The 21250-nt window shown below is 36.5% G+C and overlaps 1 protein-coding gene across 12 annotated transcripts in view; it reads left to right on the forward strand.

Annotated features, from left to right (window-relative positions):
* GRIA4 (glutamate ionotropic receptor AMPA type subunit 4) overlaps positions 1–21250 on the forward strand; it is a 216763-nt gene that overhangs the window by 153663 nt on the left and 41850 nt on the right. For 11 of the 12 annotated variants that reach the window (XR_009728640.1, XM_061374442.1, XM_061374444.1 and 8 more), the window contains exons 9-12: positions 2814–2924; positions 10165–10371; positions 16375–16745; positions 18056–18254. Coding sequence is in view for 11 of the 12 variants with exons in the window: in XM_061374442.1 (XP_061230426.1) it covers positions 2814–2924; positions 10165–10371; positions 16375–16745; positions 18056–18254 (888 nt within the window). In the remaining variant the exon portion in view is untranslated. Of the gene's footprint in view, positions 1–2813; positions 2925–4217; positions 4744–10164; positions 10372–16374; positions 16746–18055; positions 18255–21250 lie in introns of those variants that run through there. The other variant, XM_061374450.1, reaches the window with a different exon arrangement.

A 21250-nucleotide genomic window follows, 5' to 3' on the forward strand; every position in this document is an offset into this window, starting at 1 on the left:
GTGGATTCTATATTCCAACTTGGGCAACTAACACGAAATTAATTATCCAAAATTTTGAGTGTTCTTTTGCTCTTAGTGACTTGTGTGCAGGAGCACCCCACTGGTTGCTACAAGGCACACAGGCCTTCAGAAATAGCAGTATTCATCCAAATGACAAACCTGCCACAGACTTAATTTGAGGCTGAATTTATTTTTTTAAATATTGCTTCCTAAGATACAAATTCAACCTCTGCATAAGTGTATGTGACTGCTATACATTCCAGTTGCAATCCAAATAGAATTGGATATACTTTAACAGCTGAATTCAATCCTATCCTTTGAGGAATTTTTTTCCTTAGGGATTTGATGTATTTATAGGAAGGCATATTGTTATTTAGTGCGCCCACCATGACTGTGAATCTATATACTTACACAAGTGTCATGATGTATCTTCTGTATATTTACACAGTAGTCCAGTTCTGTAGCTACTTTAGCACAGATTTGAGATGTACACATGCAAGCTCACACCCTTGCACACAAACTAAAATTCTTTTTAAAAATGCCTGCCATTCCTCAAAAGCCTCCTCTATCTCTGCCTGCATTTTCATATGCTACTTAGTTTTATAACACAACGCATCATTCATTTTCTACTTTCCTTCTGAACTTTCCAGCAGCAAGGAATTGCACAACAGAAAACAATCATTCTCTACTATAATGGGCTTCCCAAACAGACAGGTTTTGGTGTACATATTCTGCATTTAGCTGGTCACAGTTTTTGACAAGAACTTGACATTTTCAATTATCAATTGTATCTGTGACTCTGTGGTTGTCAGGATGAAAACCAATATTTGTAAGTGCATCTTACTTAGAAGAAAACTTCCTCTTCACTCTAACAGCAATGCAGAAGCTTCTTGTTAGCTGCAGACACCTAAATCAAGGCTCCTGTGCTGTAACAGCAATTGCAAAGAGAAAAGGAACATTCAACTAAGTATGACAGAAGTTCTGATCAGGAAGAATTTGTGCTTGTTTGCTTCACTAGTAAGAAAAAAACAACAACCCAAAACAAAACCAGAAAAAAACTCACTTGTATTCAATCTCACTCACACATAATGAATTACTTCATGCATTTGTAATTCTCTGTGGTATTTCTGCACACTGCTCTAGGGACTGCTGAAATGACTTGCCTCTCCATATTTTTTTTTTTTTTTTTTCAAAAAAGGAAAAGAATGAAACAGTAAATGTAAAAATTAGGAGGAAGGTTGGCTGGTTTAAGAATATACAGGGTTCTTTATATAAGACCTGGAATTAAAATTACTCCCGTGCACTTCCAGTCTCTCATGCCATATCGCTGATGTTTCTCCATGTCATAGAGGCAGAATCCTGTGTGATGGTGAATTTTAGTTTGGTTACACAATGTTAGAAACAATATTGGCTGTATAACTGATCAAATAATTTAGCCAGTTCCCATCATACTGAGGTCTTTTCATCCAAAGCACAGACCGTCCATTTGCTCTGAAGTTACTCTGGGGATTTCTGCTAAAATTCCCTTTCTTTTTCTGGTAAGATGGACAAAGCATTTCTCTCTCCCCCAGCTCTTGGTCTCATGAACTCCTGATTAATCAAGGATGAAGGGAAGGGGCAGTTGCTGCTGACTGGTCCCCAGGTGCTTCTGGAAAGTGAGCTGTGCCAGGTTGAATTGATAGGAACCTTTCAAAATCACTACTGCTGTCTGCATCTTTCCTGGGGAAAAAGATCAGTTTCTTAATTCATTAGGTTCTCAGCAGCTTGGAGAGTCCCTTTGGCTGGGATTAGAGCACTGTTCTCCTGACATGTTTGTGTTCCTGTTGTCTATTTGACATGGAGCTGAGTGCTGTCAGCACTGGGTCAGAGGAACAGCCATTCCCCAGGAACCTCTCAGAGGATCCACAGATAACCATGATCTAGTTGCAGAAAAGAGAATGGCAAAAAAGGGAAAGGGGAGGGTGGGATTTTTCTTTCAATGGAAATACAAGAACTAGTGATTCAAACCTGGCCCTAGTTACTGCCAGCAATGGAAAAGGCAGCTGTGTCACCATACGGCTGCTCTGGGGAGAGTCATTGCAGCCTAAATGCTTCCAGGGAGAGGAAAAGCTAATTTTTTCCATATCCCTTTAGGCACTTAGCATAGATATTTTTAAAGTGAAGTTACTCTCACCATGCTTTTCAGTCAATGGGGAAAGCAAGCACTTTTCTAGGAAGAGTACTTATTCCTTGTGAGCTGAGTCACTGTCTGGTGGTGCCTGTCAGTGAGTGTAAAGAAAGCTTTAGTAACATGGCTTCTAAGGTAGGTACTAAAAGGTCAACACCAACAGTTAGGTGGAGCTAGCCTTGTGGAAGTCCGTGGGCTGGGGTCTCCTGAGAGGCCCATCACGGAACAGGGAATTGAGATAAGCATTTGAAATGCAAAACTGTCATCCAAGTGTCTTTTGCTCCTCCATCTAAGACCTCAGATGATTTGGACAATTAAGGAATGAAGATTTTTCTCTTGCAAAGAAAAAATTATCGTCTCAGGAAGGCATCAAACCAGTGAAAATGGGATTTAAAATGTGTGTCTAGTTGTAATAAGTAGCTCAGATCATTCAGGAACAGCTGAGTGGCAGTGGTACCACGTCCAACTGTGCCGAAGTGATGCAAGATACTACACCCAAAGTGTTAATGCATACCACCCGGCTATGAGCATGACAGCATTTCCCTTGATTCTTCAGATCACTCTGTTGCTCTTATAATAATTTATATTTGTAATTGTAGAGAATGTAAACTTTTCTGCTATAAATTATATACATCTTGTTTTGCAGGTTGGTTACTGGAATGACATGGATAAATTAGTTTTGATCCAGCATGAACCTACACTTGGAAATGACACTTCAGCCATTGAGAATAGAACAGTAGTTGTCACTACAATTTTGGTAAGGTGTTTCTTTTTTTTTAATGCTTATACTGGTGTGTGACACAATCTCTTTTCTATTTATGGTATAATTTAGTCTGCCAGTTCCTAGTCTAGTGGGAGGGTGAAAGCCATATATCTTAATTATCTTGACTGTCATATCTGTACAGATTTTTTTTTTGGTATGCATATAATATAGTGATTCCCTTGAAAACAGAGTTTTACAGTTGAGTTGCGGTGATTTTTTTTTCTGTATTCAGTCTTTTCCATTTTTTACTAAAGTAAGTCTCAGAAATACAAGTGAATTCTTTCAACCTCTGATAAATCTTGACTCACAAGAAACTGGGAAAAAGGAAAAACACAAAACCTCTAAATGACAGAATCGAACAGAGCGTATAAAATGAACTATTTATACAATGCCAGTGTCACTTTTTATTGATTCATTATAAATTCAAAATTAACATTAGCAAGAGCGAATCTTCTAAGTAGTATAGTTCCATCATCTATTCACAACTGGATTATGTGTTTTTTAATTGTGAATGAAAAAATGAATTTAGTAGATGCATTTGAACATATTTATTACTATGCTTATTCAGCATTTCAATAGAATTCCCATTTTAACAAAATCAAAATAGACTTGGGGGTTGATTTTCCAGTGTTACTGGTGTTTTTGAAGACTGGTTGCAGAGGAGAATGCAGTTGCTTCATTCATTTACATTTTTAATACATAGTTTTTAAAACTACTGTTTCGTACAAACCTGTATTTTAAACAAAATATTAACAACTTTCCCTCTGAAGTCTGACATGCCCTTTTAAGCCAATGTTTGTCAAAGTCAACTGACAAAGGGTGACCTTTACCTGACCGCTTTTAAGATTTTAAGTCTCAGTTCACTGCCCTTTTCACCTGCTTCATTTAGACAAGACATTTTAACCCTTTAGAATAAACTGTGTCTCAAATGGGAAGGAACATTCTGTATGTGTTGTTAAGCAGTAATTTTTCTGAGTTAATGCAGAGTTGAAAATGATTCAAAGGAAATGTCAAGACATTTCATACTCAAAAATGCAGGTAGTTACCAGATTTCTGGCAGGTGTATCAGGATTTATACATTAAGTATATTATCATTCCAGGACACAAATCAACCAAACTACTATGCAGGAATTCAGAATGTAACTTCTAACCAAATTGTGTAACTTTTTATTTTATTTCATTTTTTTTGCATGGGACATTTAAAATATATGTATCATTTTCCTAAGAAAAAAAAAAAAGACTTGGTGATGGAAAAAATATACTTCAGTACAGTCCTCCTCTTTTCAGCCTCTGATGAAGAATCCTATTTTAAGAAATTGATCAAGGAAGAAAAGAGTCCCAAGATGCTGCGAACATTCCTAACTAAGGCTCAAGTATTAACCACCAGTCTAGTAGCATTGAGCTAATTTTTCCATATGGATTACTGTTCCTCTGACTGGATGACCAGGCACTGAACCACCAAGAAAAGTTCTGTGGCTAATCTGAAATGTCTAGAACAGATGACGTTATGCTTCAACTTTGCCAAGCTGAGAAGAGAATGATGTGAATAACAAGCTTTCAGTCGAAATTTTCCTCTCATACCAATCCTGATATCTTTGACTGAAGCTACCATACATGAATACTGCAATTTCCATAAATAGCTCCAAGCTTAGGAGAAGCAAGTAAAAAATAATAATGAAAAGTAATATAAAAGGTTCCTGTTTGCTAGAAAGGAAAAAAGGAAAACAAGAAAGCTTTTAAAATGTGTTATCTTGCCTGTCCTGTTTGCATTGAAGCATTTTGATGTGCATAATAAATGTTATCTTCAAAAGAACTTTTCCAGTTCTTGCATTGAAAGGACTGGTGGGTTCATTTTAAAAACCAAAAAGCTGAATTAATATTCCAAAGCATGCCCTATCTTTATGCAGCATGTCACTTTGGGATACATGCAGATATTTGAAAGCAGCACTGCTTCTTGACCACAAATGTCCCCTTCTCAGTGTTTCAAAATCACAGTGCAAGAGAAATATATCAGAATTTGGTTTGAATAAGAATATATGGTGAATTCTGCCTTCTCATGCTTGTCTCCTGTTAACTCCCCTGGGAGCTTCACACATGATGCTGATGGCAGATGAGAGCCATGATTCTTAATATTGGACTGCCAGGACAATGTATTTAGTATCCACAAGCATATGATCACACACACAAAGAAAAGATATATTTAGAATAACTGAGAATCCTGTTCTTTTGCTCTTCTTTGTGTTATAGTCATGTTGCAAATACCAGACAGCAACTTTTCCCCTCTTCATTGCCCCCTTCACACTGAAGGGAAGTTGAACCACTGTAGATGACATATGTAATTTCGGTTGCATGCATATTTTCCAACATTAAACAGAAAAGCTTCTGCAACCAGTGCTGTCAGGCTTTTTAGTCTTTGAAGGCAGGTGTCGTGGCAGCATAAGATTACAAGTTTTCAGCATGGCTCACTTTAATTTTTGCCTGAAGCCAAATAGCTCAAGTTGATTTGCCCTCTGTTTCTTCAGTTTTTATGTGTCTGTGCTTACTGTGCTGTTATGTGGCTCTATGGCTACTGCATAGAAGGTGCATTATAATGAATTAGCTCTGCACTCATAGAACTTAGTACAGTGTTGTCTATTTGGCAAAATATTATGTTCATTTGTAACACAGTGAAAGTGTGTAGAATTTACTTTACAGTTTTGGTTTAGCGCATAGGCACTAAACTTATCTCCAGCTAAGAATGTGGTGAAGGAGCAGCCCAGAGAAAGGTGGCAGTAGGGGCAGCTGATGTTGTGTATTCCATGGGCTGCAGTGCAGCCCTCCTTTTTGTATTTCCTGGGAGAGACCTGTACCCTGCATGTATGGCCCTCTGGGAAGGACAGGTTTTCTACCTGTGTGCAGAAGTATTCCCTCTAGGGAGGGCTTGGGACCTCCAAATGCACAGTAGGCTCACTGTACGGCTGGACAAGGGATGTTATGTGCAGCCCGCCTCTAACAGTGAGTGATTTACCCAGCTAGGAATAATTATTATCTCTAGTTTAGTAAATTAAGAAATACAGTGACAAGTTGCTAAAACAGAATGTAAGGGAGTAGGGTGGGAAGACTACTCCAGTCTCTCTGATCCCATTTCATGATACAGCCTTCAATTCTACCTACTTTGAGACTGCAAAACTTAAAAAGTCATGAAAATCCTTTAGAAAAAAAGCTTGATGTGCATGAGCTGCATCTGTGTTGTGGCTTACAGCTCAGTATTTTAATGGGATGGTCTGGCAGAATCCAGTTTCAAGGGCAGAATCCAGTTCACAACCAAGTCACCTAAATGTAGATGCTCTAGGGTATACTGCCTCTCCCCCATTTCTTACACTGGCAGGAGAACATTTGCCTCTCTCGTGCCATATAAAATCACTCCATCTGGATTTCTACACTTTCAGGCATGTGGAATAAATTGTGCCCCAGATATATAATTTTTCCTGAAAGCCCATGAAGATTTAGAAATTGATTCAATATCCCATAAGTGGATGCCTAAGACAGAGGTTATCAGACCTGTCCATAAAGGGGCAGGACAAAGGACCTGCAGAACTGAACTTGGAGGTCAAGCAGTTTACTTTAGGGCATCTCAGATGACAGATAACGTTCATTAGGTAACTGAGAATCATCCTATTGTTTTGACAGATAAACTCTTGATGGAGTCTTACCTCAAAAATTCTAACTATGAACTTTCTCATAATAGAAGAATATTTTTTCATTAGAAATTGTTAATTAAATCCTTTATTAGACTGGAGAATACAGTGAAGTTTGTTGCATGACAACAAGAAAGACTTCAAACCGAATCCTGGACACTTTATTCAGAAAAAGGAAAAAAAAAACCAACCAAAAAACAAAACCAAATCCACAAAAAAACCTTCCACTGACATCTACAGAAGTTTCTTTCAGAATAAAGTGTGATGATGTGTGCCACTCCTGTTCTGAAAATGAGACATTTCCTTGCACAAGTATTTGTCACTTTTGCAAATTATTTTTACAGTGTTTAAAGACTTTGAAATGAACTTTAGAGTAGGAAAGCCAAACACAGATCTATTTGGTATTTGAGTTAGTTACTTTCTCCAGCTTCCCTTGTAGTATGAATCATCAGTTGTGAGCATATTACTGTACAAATGAATTTGTGGCAATGTGGTGGAATGATTTGTTTTACATCTATAAAGGTAATTGTTGCAGACATCAACTTGTATTTACAAATGTTAAATATTGTTATAAAATTGTGAATTATATAAGTAAAGCTTGCACCATTTCAAATATCTGATCCATGCTAGTTGTCGATCATTTCAGTGTGGACTTTTCCTTGATTCACTACCCTATAGAATACTATTAAGCAGCTGAAATCTTGCAAATATTGCTGTGTTAAACCTCATTCAGCAGTAAGTCAAACCTGCACTTTACGTCAGTAGGTTAAGTGCTTATAGATCAAAAATGTAATAGATACAAAGATGGTGGGGAGAAGTAATATTTTTATTAGACAAGAGGCTAAAACTAGAAACATTGAAAAAGCATACCTACCATTCTCAGATATTTAATCTGATCTGATAGAAGATACTACCTCTCCTGAGATGTCTTCCATCTCTTGTATCTTTAGACTAACATGGTTACACTAAGATTAGTATTGATTTAGAAAATGCTATTGTAATTGTATTATACCAAAAAAGTCACTTTTTTCAATGCCACAGATTAAAAAAAAATCATTAAGATATGGCTGAGTGCATGCTATTGATCAGATGTTCTGTGATTGTATGTTCCTATGATTCTGCTTCATGACTTTGCAGGCTGACCTTGCAAGTTCAGCTGTGTAAGTTAGCAAACCAGTAAAGCATGTCTTGCAGTGCCCTGATGTTCTAATAATAACATCTGCATACCTCATTAGTTTGAAACAGCCCCAAATCCTGAAATGGACAGAATTTAGAGCTCGTGCTACTTACTGATTTTTTTTTTTATTTTTTTTTTTTTGCAAACAGTCATTATCAGAAAGTCACATTCAGTCCTACCTACATTCCCCATCAATTTCTACTTTGAAAATCCATCTCATTATCTGGCAGGTAAATTAGGCACAACAATTAAAGAAACATATTTATTCTGTGTGAAATAGGAGGGAAAGGACAACATAATAAACAAAAGGTAGTAGGTGCTCCCATTATTTTTTATTTTATTGTTTCACTCCAGCAGATCGCACTCTGTTGTTTCTTCTTTTATTGTTTCTTCTTTTAAAGCAGTCACAGCAAGAGGTAATACCTTATTATACAAGAGAATTGCATTCTAAGAGATTTTACTTGCTGTGTTTTCCTCTAAATCAGTAAGATGAGAGGTCCACACACTTCTTACTATGTTGTGAGCCCCAGAGCTGAATATGGTGCACCAGGTGGGGTCTCATGAAAGAGAGAGAACCACCTCCCTGGACCTGCTAGCCACGCTCCTTTTGATGATGCACAACATAATGCAGCAATGGCCTCTAACACTGAATTACTGGTAAGGGAATGGGGCCTCAGGAGGCATGTCCATAGCAGAAAGTAACGTAAGGAGATGATAGGAGAGGTATTCTGGGAATGCACCTGAAACATTCCTGCAATGCCTGATTCTGGCTTAAGGAAACATTAGGACTTCCCCATTCCCAAACCATGTTGAATCTAATCAGGGACTTTCTCTCAAACTAAAGTGAATGTACCACACAACTTTCGTCATTCACACTACACAGTGCACAATTCTACCATCTGTATATGGAAGTGGGTCCTGGCATACTTACTACAGGGAGTAAGGTGCCTTTTCACCTTATAAATTAAACATGCTATTCCCGCTTGCCTATGAAGTTCTTCTATTGTGTCGATACACACCCCACCAATAGGAGCTACATTTTGGTGTCAGAAAGGAAAAAAATTACCTGACATACGGAAAATTGTTTTATTCAGTCCCCCTATCTCTCATGTAATGCCACATATCTGCCAGTGTCAAACACCTAGTAAAGGTGACAAAATTGCTGTTGCTTACAGCTGATATTGATGACATTTCAGTGAAGCAGATACTCTCAGACTACACATTTACATTTATTTCTATTTTTTTATTAATTACATATGCAGGAAATATGCGTTTGGTGTCAAAAAAACAGCATTTGCAAGGTCCAGCACAGAAGAAACTTAACATGCTCATATTTTGTGCTGTAAATTCAAACAAAGGGTGATAATTAGTGTTTTATCTGGAACTGGGTATGAATATAAATAGAGTGCAGTAATTTAAAATACCACCGGAAAGCATAGTTTTACATAATGATTGCTGAAGTCTGAATCCATACAGAGCAAAAAAAGAAAAACATGACCTTGTTTTTCCAGTGTCACCTTGATTTCCCAATCACAAAATGTTCACTATTGTCATTGTATGGTTTACACAGGGAATGTAGGATCCACTTTTTGAGACGTTTTACTTGTTTTCAATGGCGCTCACCATCCAAAAATATTTTGGTACGTCTTTTTCATGCAGCATGTAAAGTCAGTGTCAGCTTAGTGCCATTCTTGTTTATGCATATTGCTCAGATTCATCCTAAAAGACCTTGCAGAATCTGCACTGTTTATTCAAAGGGGCAGTTACGTGTTTCCGCAGGAATGTATCGTTATGTTCTCACTAAAATGTATGTAGTGTCTTAGTAACTATGTGTTCTAAACCTCAAGAAAGCAGACCATTCAGGCTGTGCATCTGAAGTTATACAGACAGTAGCCACACTATGTTAGAGAGTATGCTTAATTACTGAAGTCAAAAGTGTAAATCATACCTTGCATTATCCCACACTCATTTTTACTGTGTAGGTTGAACCTTTTTTCACGCTTTAAATTTAGCATATACTGGACTAAGGTCTTTCATTTAAAATGCATATGCATTTTTTGTATAGTTTCTGTGTTCTCTAACTAGTAAGGTTGATAAATCTTGTGAAATGTATAACCCAAATTGCAGTGTAAATACATAAATGTAAATATTTACAGTGCATATATAAATACACTGTAAAATAAATAGTGTAAATAATGTATATATCACAGTGGAAAGTATACCTTTCCAGAAGGATTTCTGTTCATACTTTTAGTTTACATGTACTAATACTATTCATGAACTTTTGATAAAATGTCTGTCATTCAATGAGTAGATGACGTTACGTTTCAGAGGATGTTCAATATACTTCTCCTTTACAGTTCTACTTCTTTCATTATAGGAAGCCCCATATGTTATGTTCAAGAAAAACCATGATACATTTGAAGGGAATGACAAGTTTGAAGGATACTGTGTAGATCTGGCATCAGAAATTGCAAAACATATTGGTATCAAGTACAAAATTGCCATTGTTCCTGATGGAAAGTACGGAGCAAGGGATCCAGAGACAAAAATCTGGAATGGGATGGTGGGAGAACTTGTTTATGGGGTAAGCATAACAATTTTTAAAGCAGGATTTAATTTATAATAATCTTAGTCATAAAGTAGGAATCATATGTGCATTTCATTTAACCTTAGTATCACAGAAAGGAAACAAAGTTCTGTTTCAGATGTCTGCTTTCGTTTTTAAAAGAATATCAAATAATTTAATGCAAATTCTACTGTTTATTCAGCTAGTACCTTATAATATCCTTAGATTGCACGTTCCTTAAAAAATCATTACTATTAGAACTAATGTTAGAGACCATCTATTCCTAATATATTGTAAAATTTATTTTGAAAGTATATCACTCATACTTATTTTCATGTAACAGTGAAAAAGCTAGGACTCTGGGTCTAGTCTGAGAAATGAAGAATCTGCCATCATATATTAAAAGTATTAAAAAAAACCCACTACAGGCAAGTACACAATTAAGTCAATTCAGAATTAAGAAACACTTTTAAGATGAACACTGAATATAAAATTTAAGAGCAAATCTGGTGAGAGCAGCAGCTAAGAGCTTTATGCTATACACATGTGGAGAACGATTCTTCAGAATAGCATAAAAGTTAATAATTCTGTTGACACGTGAAGTTTAAATATTTACTGAAAATAGTTCCAACAAACCCAAAGAAATATTTACAGTAACTGGTGTTACCAAAAGCAACAAAACTCAGAGCTGTGCTTGCTGAAGACCACAGTTGCTAGTATTTACACTAAAAATAGATCCGAATTCCTAGAGAAACTTTTCATTTCAGTGTTGAAATAGAAATATTAAACTCCTAAAACTATTCAGATGAGAATATTTCCATCCATGAACCCCTAACATGCCTCAACCTTCCTGTAAAATACTACTGCATACGAGCTGGTCCATTGTCAGTTGCAGTTTTCACAATTCTAGTGACAGTTAGGGCTATATGTGGCAGAAGCCTAATGGCTTTCTGTCAGCCCCATTTTTGTTCCCTTCTGTCAGCTAAATACAGGTGACAAATTTTGTTGAAGTCTCCTCAACTAGCAGCAGCTCAGGGAGCTCCTCAAAATGAAACAGACAGTGTATTTGAGGAGTGTGGGAAATGATGCCCCAGAGTTTTGTTGATTTCCCCTCCACATGGGAATGGGAAGGCTATACCAACCTCACAAAACTGTTCTCAGAAACTCCTGGAGGAACCAACCTCACTTGTCTTTAAAGAGCAGAAAAGCTGCATGATGACCAAGCATGTATATCCATTTTAGTGGCTTGGAAGCAGCTCAGCTATAGGGGTATTAGAAGTCAAGGGTTTTTCCAGCCATTTTTATCATAATGGAGATGACCCCTTTCCTGGCTTTCAATCACAATAGCAAACACATGAATGTCAATGGCTGTGCACTGTTTTATACCAGTAGGGTTTATTAAATCCTCTGAGAAACTTTACGAATTGTGAGAAAATTCCCTTGCCCATATGTGTAGTTTCAGTAGCCTATCATCTATTTGAAAATTGTAGAGAAACTTAAAATTGCACTTTAGTTTTCTCTTTGTTGTTTTAGGGTTTTTTTGTTTACCGGAATATGACCCACAGCTATTAACATATCTGAAAGCAACAAAACTTGCAGGCATAAGGAACCTGTTGCAAATCATCTGCATGAAGATAACATGCCAAAATACATGGTCAACACTTCATTTTTTGTAATGGAAAAGAATGAAGTGAAGGCTCTTTAAAGGACTGATTGCCAAGTTTAAAAAATCCTGCTGCAGTCTAATTGTGAATCTGGGAATGAGCTGCATCAAAGCCCTTGAGCTGCCTTTTTCTTGGAAGAATTACTGGAAGTCTGCTATGGCCCAATATATTTGCTGTCAGAAGGCTCCTTGAGGCTATGTCTATCCCAGTATCAGTGGCACCAGGCAATGTTCCTGGGCACTGAAACTTGCCTGACAAATTTGTTAAATGGCAACAATAGTCCCTGGTATTTTCCACCCATAATAACTGTCCAAAACAATTTCTGAGCCCAGCTAGACACTAGGATGAGGAAGAGACCATTCCCTGTAAGCAGCTTAAATGAATCCATGCTGGTTTAGAAGTTAAATGACTTTTATGGTAGTGACACCAGACTGTCCTTTGCCAGCTGGCCTTAAGGCTAAGAGCAAATCCAAACATGTTTAATGTACTTTTACAGGTGTAGCTTTAAAGGAAATTGATCTTTCTGTTTATTTATAAAAGTTTGCATCTTAAGATTTTCACAGGGAATGCATGAAGAGCATCCTCCCTGCAACTTCCTTGTGTCCTTGCCAGATGATTTACAGAGCATCAGGTTTCCTGGTCTATTCCATATGAAGAAAGAAAAAAAAATCAGTCAGCCAGAGACTTTCCTGCAAATCTCTGCTATAAGAAGATGTTTGTCTTCTCTGACAGAACTCAGATTTGGAGATAAACACAAGTACTCTGACTAGTTGGCTGTGCTTCAAGCTTCAAGAAAGTCTTTCTATATCCAGCCAGGATTGAGACAGAATTTGCAATTAAATTAGCATGTTAACAAGATGATCTGTCTCAGAAACATTTTACAGCTTCTAATTCCCAATCACATTAAAGGATTTGTGCTGGCCAGTGAGATTGGACCTTGCTTGTGCCACACAAAAGGCTCCCTCTCTCTTTACAGGGTACCCCAATGCCCCAGTGCCAGCAATGCGACTTAGCCCCATCCATGTTACTGAGAGTGGACATGTGCCAATTTTAATCCATGTCCCCTCAGGACCTATATGCACTGTTGGTCATTCTGGTACCTGGACACTTGAGATACTGCACAGAACAGCTTGGTTGTTAAGTAAACTCTGTGGCTGAATTTTCCATCATGTCCCAGGGGAAGCGGTTTATAAAGTGCTGTGGTGTACAGTTTTGCTATGACTGTACAGAAGGTCATTGTGGAGGATTGTTTATTTTCTTGTTTTGTTTTTAGCACTCTACTAAAAACTACCAGAAAATCTTGGTCGTTTGTCCCTGATATATCCAAATGCTTGCAGTAGTCCCTGCGGGACTATATAGGCCCTGATATCTAGCTCACAGGAGAAATGCTGTCTGGGGATGAAATACAATTAAGCATGTACAACGGGCATTTCCAAATGCTCTAAAGTCAGCTTCAATTAAATATTCATTTTTCTGACACAGGGTGCTATTCTTTCACTGATGAGCACAAAAGGTCACAACTCATTTCTGTTTACAATCTGAGAAGCAGTGAGCTTCTTGAAGAAGTTGAAACACTTTCTGCATTATTTTACTCACATAGGTTTACCACCTTAATACAACAAGCACAGATTTTATTCACAAGGTTAAAATAATCTATTCCAAAACAGTAAAAGTCTCTTACAATCAGATTTAATCTTGTCCAGTTGTATAGTACCGAAAGGATCCAGAATCCATCCAAATTTGGTAGTGGTACAGCCTTGATTAAAATGCTGTTACAGATGCAGTTAAGTGTGAAGTACCATTAGTCTTTGTCAAAACAGATTTCACTGGCAACAAAATCAGTAATTATTTTCACTATTGTTATATTGTTGAGCATTTAAATCCATAATTATATGGTGTACATTAGCTGGGCAAAGAACAAATGGTGATGATTATCATGCACAGCTATTGTCATTACTTAGCTGTCAACAGCTAAGAGTTTATGTAGGCCTTTTTATGTAGGCCTTAATGTGGCATACACTAGTCTCAGATAATAACATGATCAGATTGGGGAGGCTACATTATGAATCATCTGATGTTAGATCACTATCATAATAAAATGGGATAAGTTTCTGTTTCTCCTCTCTAACTCCTTCAAGTGGTGTAGGCAGCTAGTTCTGACGTAGTTCCAAGTTCAGCTTGTACTCTTTGATCATTTAAATTTGGTAAGATAAAACTTATCTAGTGTTTTACATACAATATGCAGTGTGCTAATTAGGTCTTTAAAATTAACACAGTTCACACTGAAATGATGCCATCACTTTTCCACCTCACATTTTAAAAACTAGCATCCCTCAAGGATCCTTATCCCAGTAGCAATCTGCAGACACAGAAGTGTTAGGCAACACTTTTGAAGACCAGTGACCAAGTCTACCATTTACACTAGGTTAATGAAGATACCACTATATCACAAATACAGAGATTAGCAGTAATAGATCACAGTTTCCCTGAGTCTTTTGGTTAATTCATTTCAAGGACTCAACATTAGGCATTCACAGTAGCTGAAATTTAGAAATATAAAAGGCATTGACTCTAAGGAAGGAAACCATTCTTCTAGGAAACACAAAATGATGAGTGAGATGAAAGACAAAAATATGTAGCAATGCCAGTAGTCCAGACCATCCTACAATATTTAGACTACAGAAATCAAATTTACTTTACAAATTTGGGGATATTTTAAACTGTGTTTTTCTTCATGTAATACTAATCTTCATAAAATATCTATTTCAGTCAAACTTATGAAATCACAAGATTTCAAGAAGCCACAGTTTTTTTGCATTACAAAATATGTATCTATAAAATATATAACAATGTTAATACAAATTTGCATTTTGAGGCCATTGCACCTGAATGAGTAAGTTCTTTTGAACTACTCAGAATTATACAGGTACCAAAATAGGTTTAGATTCTAGCTACAATAAATTAGTTTTAAATTAAATTCCGTAAAATATGTATCTCAATATAACTTGGTATATGAAATAAAAAATATTATTTTAAATGCATATACCTGATTCAAAGTTAAGAGATGACAAAAAAGCCTACATTTCAGTTTCTTTCTTTATTGCACAATTTACTTATATAACACTTGAATTAAACTATTTAAGTACATCTTTAATTTTCAGCATGCTTTACTCTCATTGCAATTGATGAGATTTTAATATATCCTTGTATATTTTATTGAGTATGAATGTCCTTAAGAGCATCCTAAAAGGCAAACATGCTTCAATGCTTTGCTAAACTATGGGCTGTGTGCTGTATCTGAAAATGCTACCCCATGAGATGAATTCAGGCTAACTAACTAGAAAAGCAAATTCCCACAGTGCTAGGATGGAAGTTTATGAATACCTCTTAATTGCGCCTCTTATTTGTTACCTGGATGGGTTAAATTCAGGCAGATTATCTCATATATTGAAGCCTGAAGCACAGTAAGACATTGCAGAAGACAGATTTTGAGTTTACCTTATTTACAATCAAAACAAAGTCTTCTCAAAATATGCCCAGTTACTCTCCTTAGCCCATAAGCTCTATAGCAGTCCATGCTGGTCACAGAGCACAGGCTCTGCTCTCTGAATCCACCTAGTTACAGCATCATGATGATGAACAGGAGAAAGGCTTCAGCAGCTTCTGCATCAGTTCCCTTCCCACTGTTGCATCTTCTGTCCCAGTTCCTCTTACAATTCTTTTATTAAGTTCTGCTTAATGACAGCTTTAGCATACAAGGCAATGGAAAACCAGGCAAGGCAAGGAGTAAACTTTATGTATTGTTGAATCCCTAATGACAGAAATGACCCATTAGCACAGCTACAATATAGTTCATGCAGACACCACTGTTGGCAGCTATAATCACCACCGATAATGCTTAATTCAACAATTCATTCATTCTAAAAACTTATCAGAGAAACATACTAAAAATTATTCCTGTAGCGAATTTATCCTTTTATTGCATGATTATGCACAGCTTTCTTTTGTATACTTGTCTTTTTTCGCTGTCTGAAAACTGATTGGTTCCTGTTGAACTCTTTCGCCCAAGACGAAATGACATACTGCTGCCCACCTCTATAAGATTGAATAGTCTTCTCCTTAGCATGAATATCAAGTATTACTATAATTCTGTAAAATAAAAATCTGTGGTATGTGTCTTACTAAACGCATATTGAGAGTGTAGACTGTGATAGAAAAAGAACAGAAAGATGTTCCAAGGCGCCTTTAAGCCACAGTGTCCTGATGTTAATGACATACCTTTGGAATTAGCTGCTGAGCTGAGTGTATAAGCCAACTCTAATTAATCTATACATCTATATTTCTTTTTTCTTTATAGAAAGCAGAGATTGCTGTTGCGCCTCTGACCATCACTTTGGTACGAGAAGAGGTCATTGATTTTTCCAAGCCTTTTATGAGTTTGGGGATATCCATTATGATCAAAAAGCCCCAGAAATCTAAACCAGGAGTGTTTTCCTTCTTGGACCCTTTGGCGTATGAGATCTGGATGTGCATAGTCTTTGCCTATATTGGTGTCAGTGTGGTCCTGTTCCTAGTTAGCAGGTTTAGTCCATATGAGTGGCACACAGAAGAACCAGAGGATGGGAAAGAAGGACCCAGTGACCAGCCACCCAATGAGTTTGGCATATTCAACAGCCTCTGGTTTTCCCTGGGTGCCTTTATGCAACAAGGATGTGATATTTCCCCAAGGTTTGTGTCAAATCTTTTTACATTTGCATTTTATCTTCAACACTGAAGCATAAAATCTTCCTTCATTTATTTTCCTGGCAGTGTTTTGAAGTTAATTCTTTAGGAAGCCTTTTCTTTTTTTCCTTTTTTAATAGTTATGATGAGGGCAACAGAGAAACTGCTTTGAATTTCTGTCATTACTATTATTTTATGTATGTCAATGTGCATAAACAGCTCTCAATCAGATCACAAACAGCTCTCAGAAACAGCATGTACACACTGGCAATTCCACTGAGTTGAATTCAGAGGAACTGTGTTGCTGCTAAATTAGTTCCATTGTATTATAATTATGAAAAGCACACTATTGTGCTGAATATTTGCCTTGCATGAATGAAAGTCCCATTTATGTTCCCTATCAAATTCTACAACACTGCTTCTAGAATATTAGTATCTATGAGAGGGAATATTTGACCATCTGTTCCTGAGAAGCCAAACTGTATTACTAAACTATGCCTTACAGGGTGGGTGCCTCAGATGTAACGTATGATCCCATTCCTGAATTTCTCAACCTTTTAAGCTGCCTGAACTTTAGTGTGCAGTAACTGCAACATCTCAGTTAAACATTATGACCTAGTCTTTCCAATTTGAATGCTATATTTTAGCCACTTACAGTGAGATTTTGAGAGTATTCAGCATTGGCCTAACTCTGCTATTATTGAAGCTAGCAATAAAACTGATTAAGACTGGATGTACATTACTCCTTAGCAGCTCTCTCATCAAATTACAGGTGTTAAAATGGAAAGTGTAACTTTTTACTTAACATCTCTGCTGCCACAAAGTGCTTGCTTCTTAAAGAAAAATGTAAACGTTCAAAGGGTTGCAGAGCTTGTAGAATATTTGATAAGGGTGACAGGAACATTTTAATCCTAAAGCCAACATAATCCATTTGCAAAGTCTTTTGTCTTTTTCTTTAAGAGGAAACAGAGAAAGCTACTGATCCGCAACTACCATGTTTCACTTTTGTCTACAGAAAGAGATTACCTATCCAGTATTTCTGGCAAAATTTTTGCAATGTTAGGCATTTCCTGAAATAAGAATGGGATTACTGCTCAAGAGAATTAAAAATTGTGTATGTGCGTGATACGTATTAATACAGTGGACTCAGCACTGTAGGCCTTAACATTCAAGAGGAAACATTTTTAAAATGCAAATTATGTCCCTCCCATTGACTGTTACGTAGTGATAAATATTCAACAATAATGGTGCCTTCTTTCTTTCTCTCTTCGTGACTTAAGAGACAGGAAAATGTGCATTATCTTATTCATGTTTAGATCCCTCTCAGGTCGCATTGTTGGCGGTGTCTGGTGGTTCTTCACGCTCATCATTATTTCATCCTACACTGCTAACCTCGCTGCTTTCTTGACTGTTGAGCGAATGGTCTCACCCATAGAAAGTGCAGAAGACCTTGCCAAACAGACTGAAATTGCTTATGGGACACTGGACTCAGGGTCAACCAAAGAGTTCTTCAGAGTAAGTTGGCATGTCCATTAGAGCAGCTCTCCCTAGTGACTGCTCTTATAAGATGCTTGGAAGTATGAAATAATGTTACTTTACAATTATATGTAATATAGTTTTCAACTATTGAATACTTCAGCTGTGTTTTTACCCCCACAACATCATTTGTCGGAGTTTTCAGTTATATTAATTTGTGGAATGCTTATTGATCCTATCACATTGGGCAAAAGAGGTGCCTCGAGGTATTCTGAAGCCAATGATAATTAAAGCAACATTTCACTATTGATTCATCTGAAGCTACAGGACTGAAATTTTGTGTAGTAATGAAAGCCTATGATGGTAACATGGAGTTGTGCAGATTTTGTTTCTGCTTATGGATTTGCCTGTGTGGATTTTACTTTGGGTCTCGGATGTAGGCAGGAAATGCACTTTTTAATTTGCTGACTTTCAGATGAATACTAAAGAAAAAATACATCTTGGCAGGATGTGGTTGGAACATTAGGAAATAGCCTAAATACCCTTTCATATGTCTGTACTGCCGGTATTGATTACTTCATTTGCTTTCCTGTGTTAATGTGGTTCATATGTAATCCTCATCACTTGTCAGATGGAAAACAGGGACCCTCGACATCACAAGGAGTACATAATAACCAGTCCTCCCTGCTTTATTTCATGTCTCTCGCAGATGAAAGTTAAGCCTAGCTGGCTGAACATGTGTGAGTTTACTGTTTGAACCTGGCTCTGAATAAATGCTGTGAGCCAGTCATTCTTCCTTGCAAATTACACATTTTAGGAGCATTATTTATCTGAAAGGTGCTGTTTAAGGCATTTTTAGAAGAAAGGAAGATAGAGTGATAATTTTTTCTTATTGTCTGTTTGAAATGTGACTGTTTTGTGTTAGGTACTCCAACACACCTTGACTGTTCTCAGTTTGGCCAAACTGAACTCAGTGAATCATTAACAGAATTATGGATGGGATTTGTGAAATATAGACAGTATCAATTCAAGGGCAGATGCTCAATGAAACAACCTTTTAATTGTGAGAGATATCCCCATAGAAGACCTTGCAAATATTTTCCAGTAGTTGTAAAAAGATTATGCCTTATGAAATATAAATGGCACTTAACCAACACACAGTGGTTGAGCATTAACATAATGAAGCTGTCCAAGGAGTTCAGTATAAGCCACAGTTTCGAAAAAAGTCAAAGTCAGCTCTTGCGACCAATAATCAGTCTGGGTCACAAAAAAATCATTATTCTTTTAAATCATCCTGTAAACACGGATACTTTTTTTATTTGGATCAATATTCCATGAAAGATCTGTCCTTAAAGAGAAGATTCTTTGTCTGTCTACAATGACAGCCATTATTTCCCATTAATATTAAAGGGTTAAGAAAAAAAAAAAAAGAAAGAAAATCAATGTTCTCTTTATATTTTTTCCTTTGTTTCAAAACACAGAGGGAAATGTGGAAAGTAACTACAAATACTAAATATAGTCGTATATGCAGAATGGGTTCATCTGTTATTTAATGATTCCTAGTGATTGTTAGTGATACTGTATGCACTGTTTCTAGAAATATTTGTCACAAACCATTTTTCACAAAATATCATTGCAGACAATATTTGCACACTGTTTGTGTAATAAAGGAATTAAGATCTAGACTGAAACAATAGTGCAAAAAGACTTGTTTGCCAAGTCTAACATTTTGTGTGGCTGGAAGCACTTTGGGGATTAGGGTCATGTATAACTTTTTCAGTGATTACTATCCGTCTGAAGATGAGCCTTCAGGACATTTTCTCATCACTTGATCATTTCTGATCCAAATGTCAGAAACTCTGAAAAGACATGCAGCCTGCTTTGGTTCTGTATTGAAAACAGAAAAGGGAAAAGGCATTTAAAAACCAACATTAAAAAAAAAAAAAAGAAGAAGACTTGGATACTGATAGCTATTTTCTTTTATTTTCTGTTTTGGACAAGTGAGAGTTGCATTTTTTTGAGTAGCATGCTCAAGAAGGAAAGAATTTCGTTTTAGCAGTTGAATGTTAACAAATGAAAGTTTGGGAGAAGAAAATGCTCTTACAGATCAGATGCCTTCTTAGACTTTCCATAGTTTTTTGGTTTTTGATGGTCACAGGAAACTAGATCCTAAGAAAATTATTTAAATGCAACCTTTTCAAACTCATTTAGGGCATTATTTCCTCTTAGTAATAAATCAATTTTATGTGTTGTGTGGTTTTAGTTTAAAAGAAAGTGGACTATTATATGCTTTTTTTATAAAGAATATGATGATATGGATGTTTAGATATAAGAAATGATTGGAAGTGAAAGCAGACAAAGGCAAGTAAATATTCTTGCAATTATGCCTGATTCATTACTGCTTTCTTCCATTTTTTTTTTCTTTCCATAATGTAAATCCATGAAATTGCATCAGTGTAAAGCAGGAGGAATTCTTAGGTGGCTTAGCTTACTCTCTGCTCTCAGCCACTATTTGTAAACAGAAAACAGTTTCCACTACAGAGGAAAGAGAGGGTGACAAGGCAGGATGTGATTATGGACATACACAGCTGTTGTTAATTTAAATTCTATTATATTTGACAGAAAGATAAAATCATGCATATAGACAAGCTAAAAAAGCAAGGATAATTTATGATGTTCTGCTATATGGTATTTTCATTGAACATTTCTGGTTAAATGCCACTTACTTTCAAGTTAGACCTACCTCTCTAACAAATTAAATTCTAAACAATTATACAGTCATTCATTAATTGGTGAAAAGAAGTGCTTCAGGGAAAATACCTATACAAAAGCTCAGTTGCAGCCTTTTAAATCTATTGTCAATTCAAATAATGCCTAGATTATAGAATTTGATATTTGTTTGAATGTTCTAAAGTCCTTTGTTTTGGGGCTTGATAATAATGAATGTTTTCCTGTAGTGCTCAGCACAGTGTGGAAATGGGCTTATAGACCAAATTTTGCTTAGCTAGAAGCTCCTGTTGACTCAAATAAAAGCT

The sequence above is a fragment of the Neopsephotus bourkii genome, unplaced genomic scaffold (genome assembly GCF_033783945.1).
Source record: "Neopsephotus bourkii isolate Nb327-2 ecotype Australia unplaced genomic scaffold, CSIRO-AGI_Nbou_v1 NB_1638, whole genome shotgun sequence".
Taxonomy (NCBI): Eukaryota; Metazoa; Chordata; class Aves; order Psittaciformes; family Psittacidae; genus Neopsephotus; species Neopsephotus bourkii.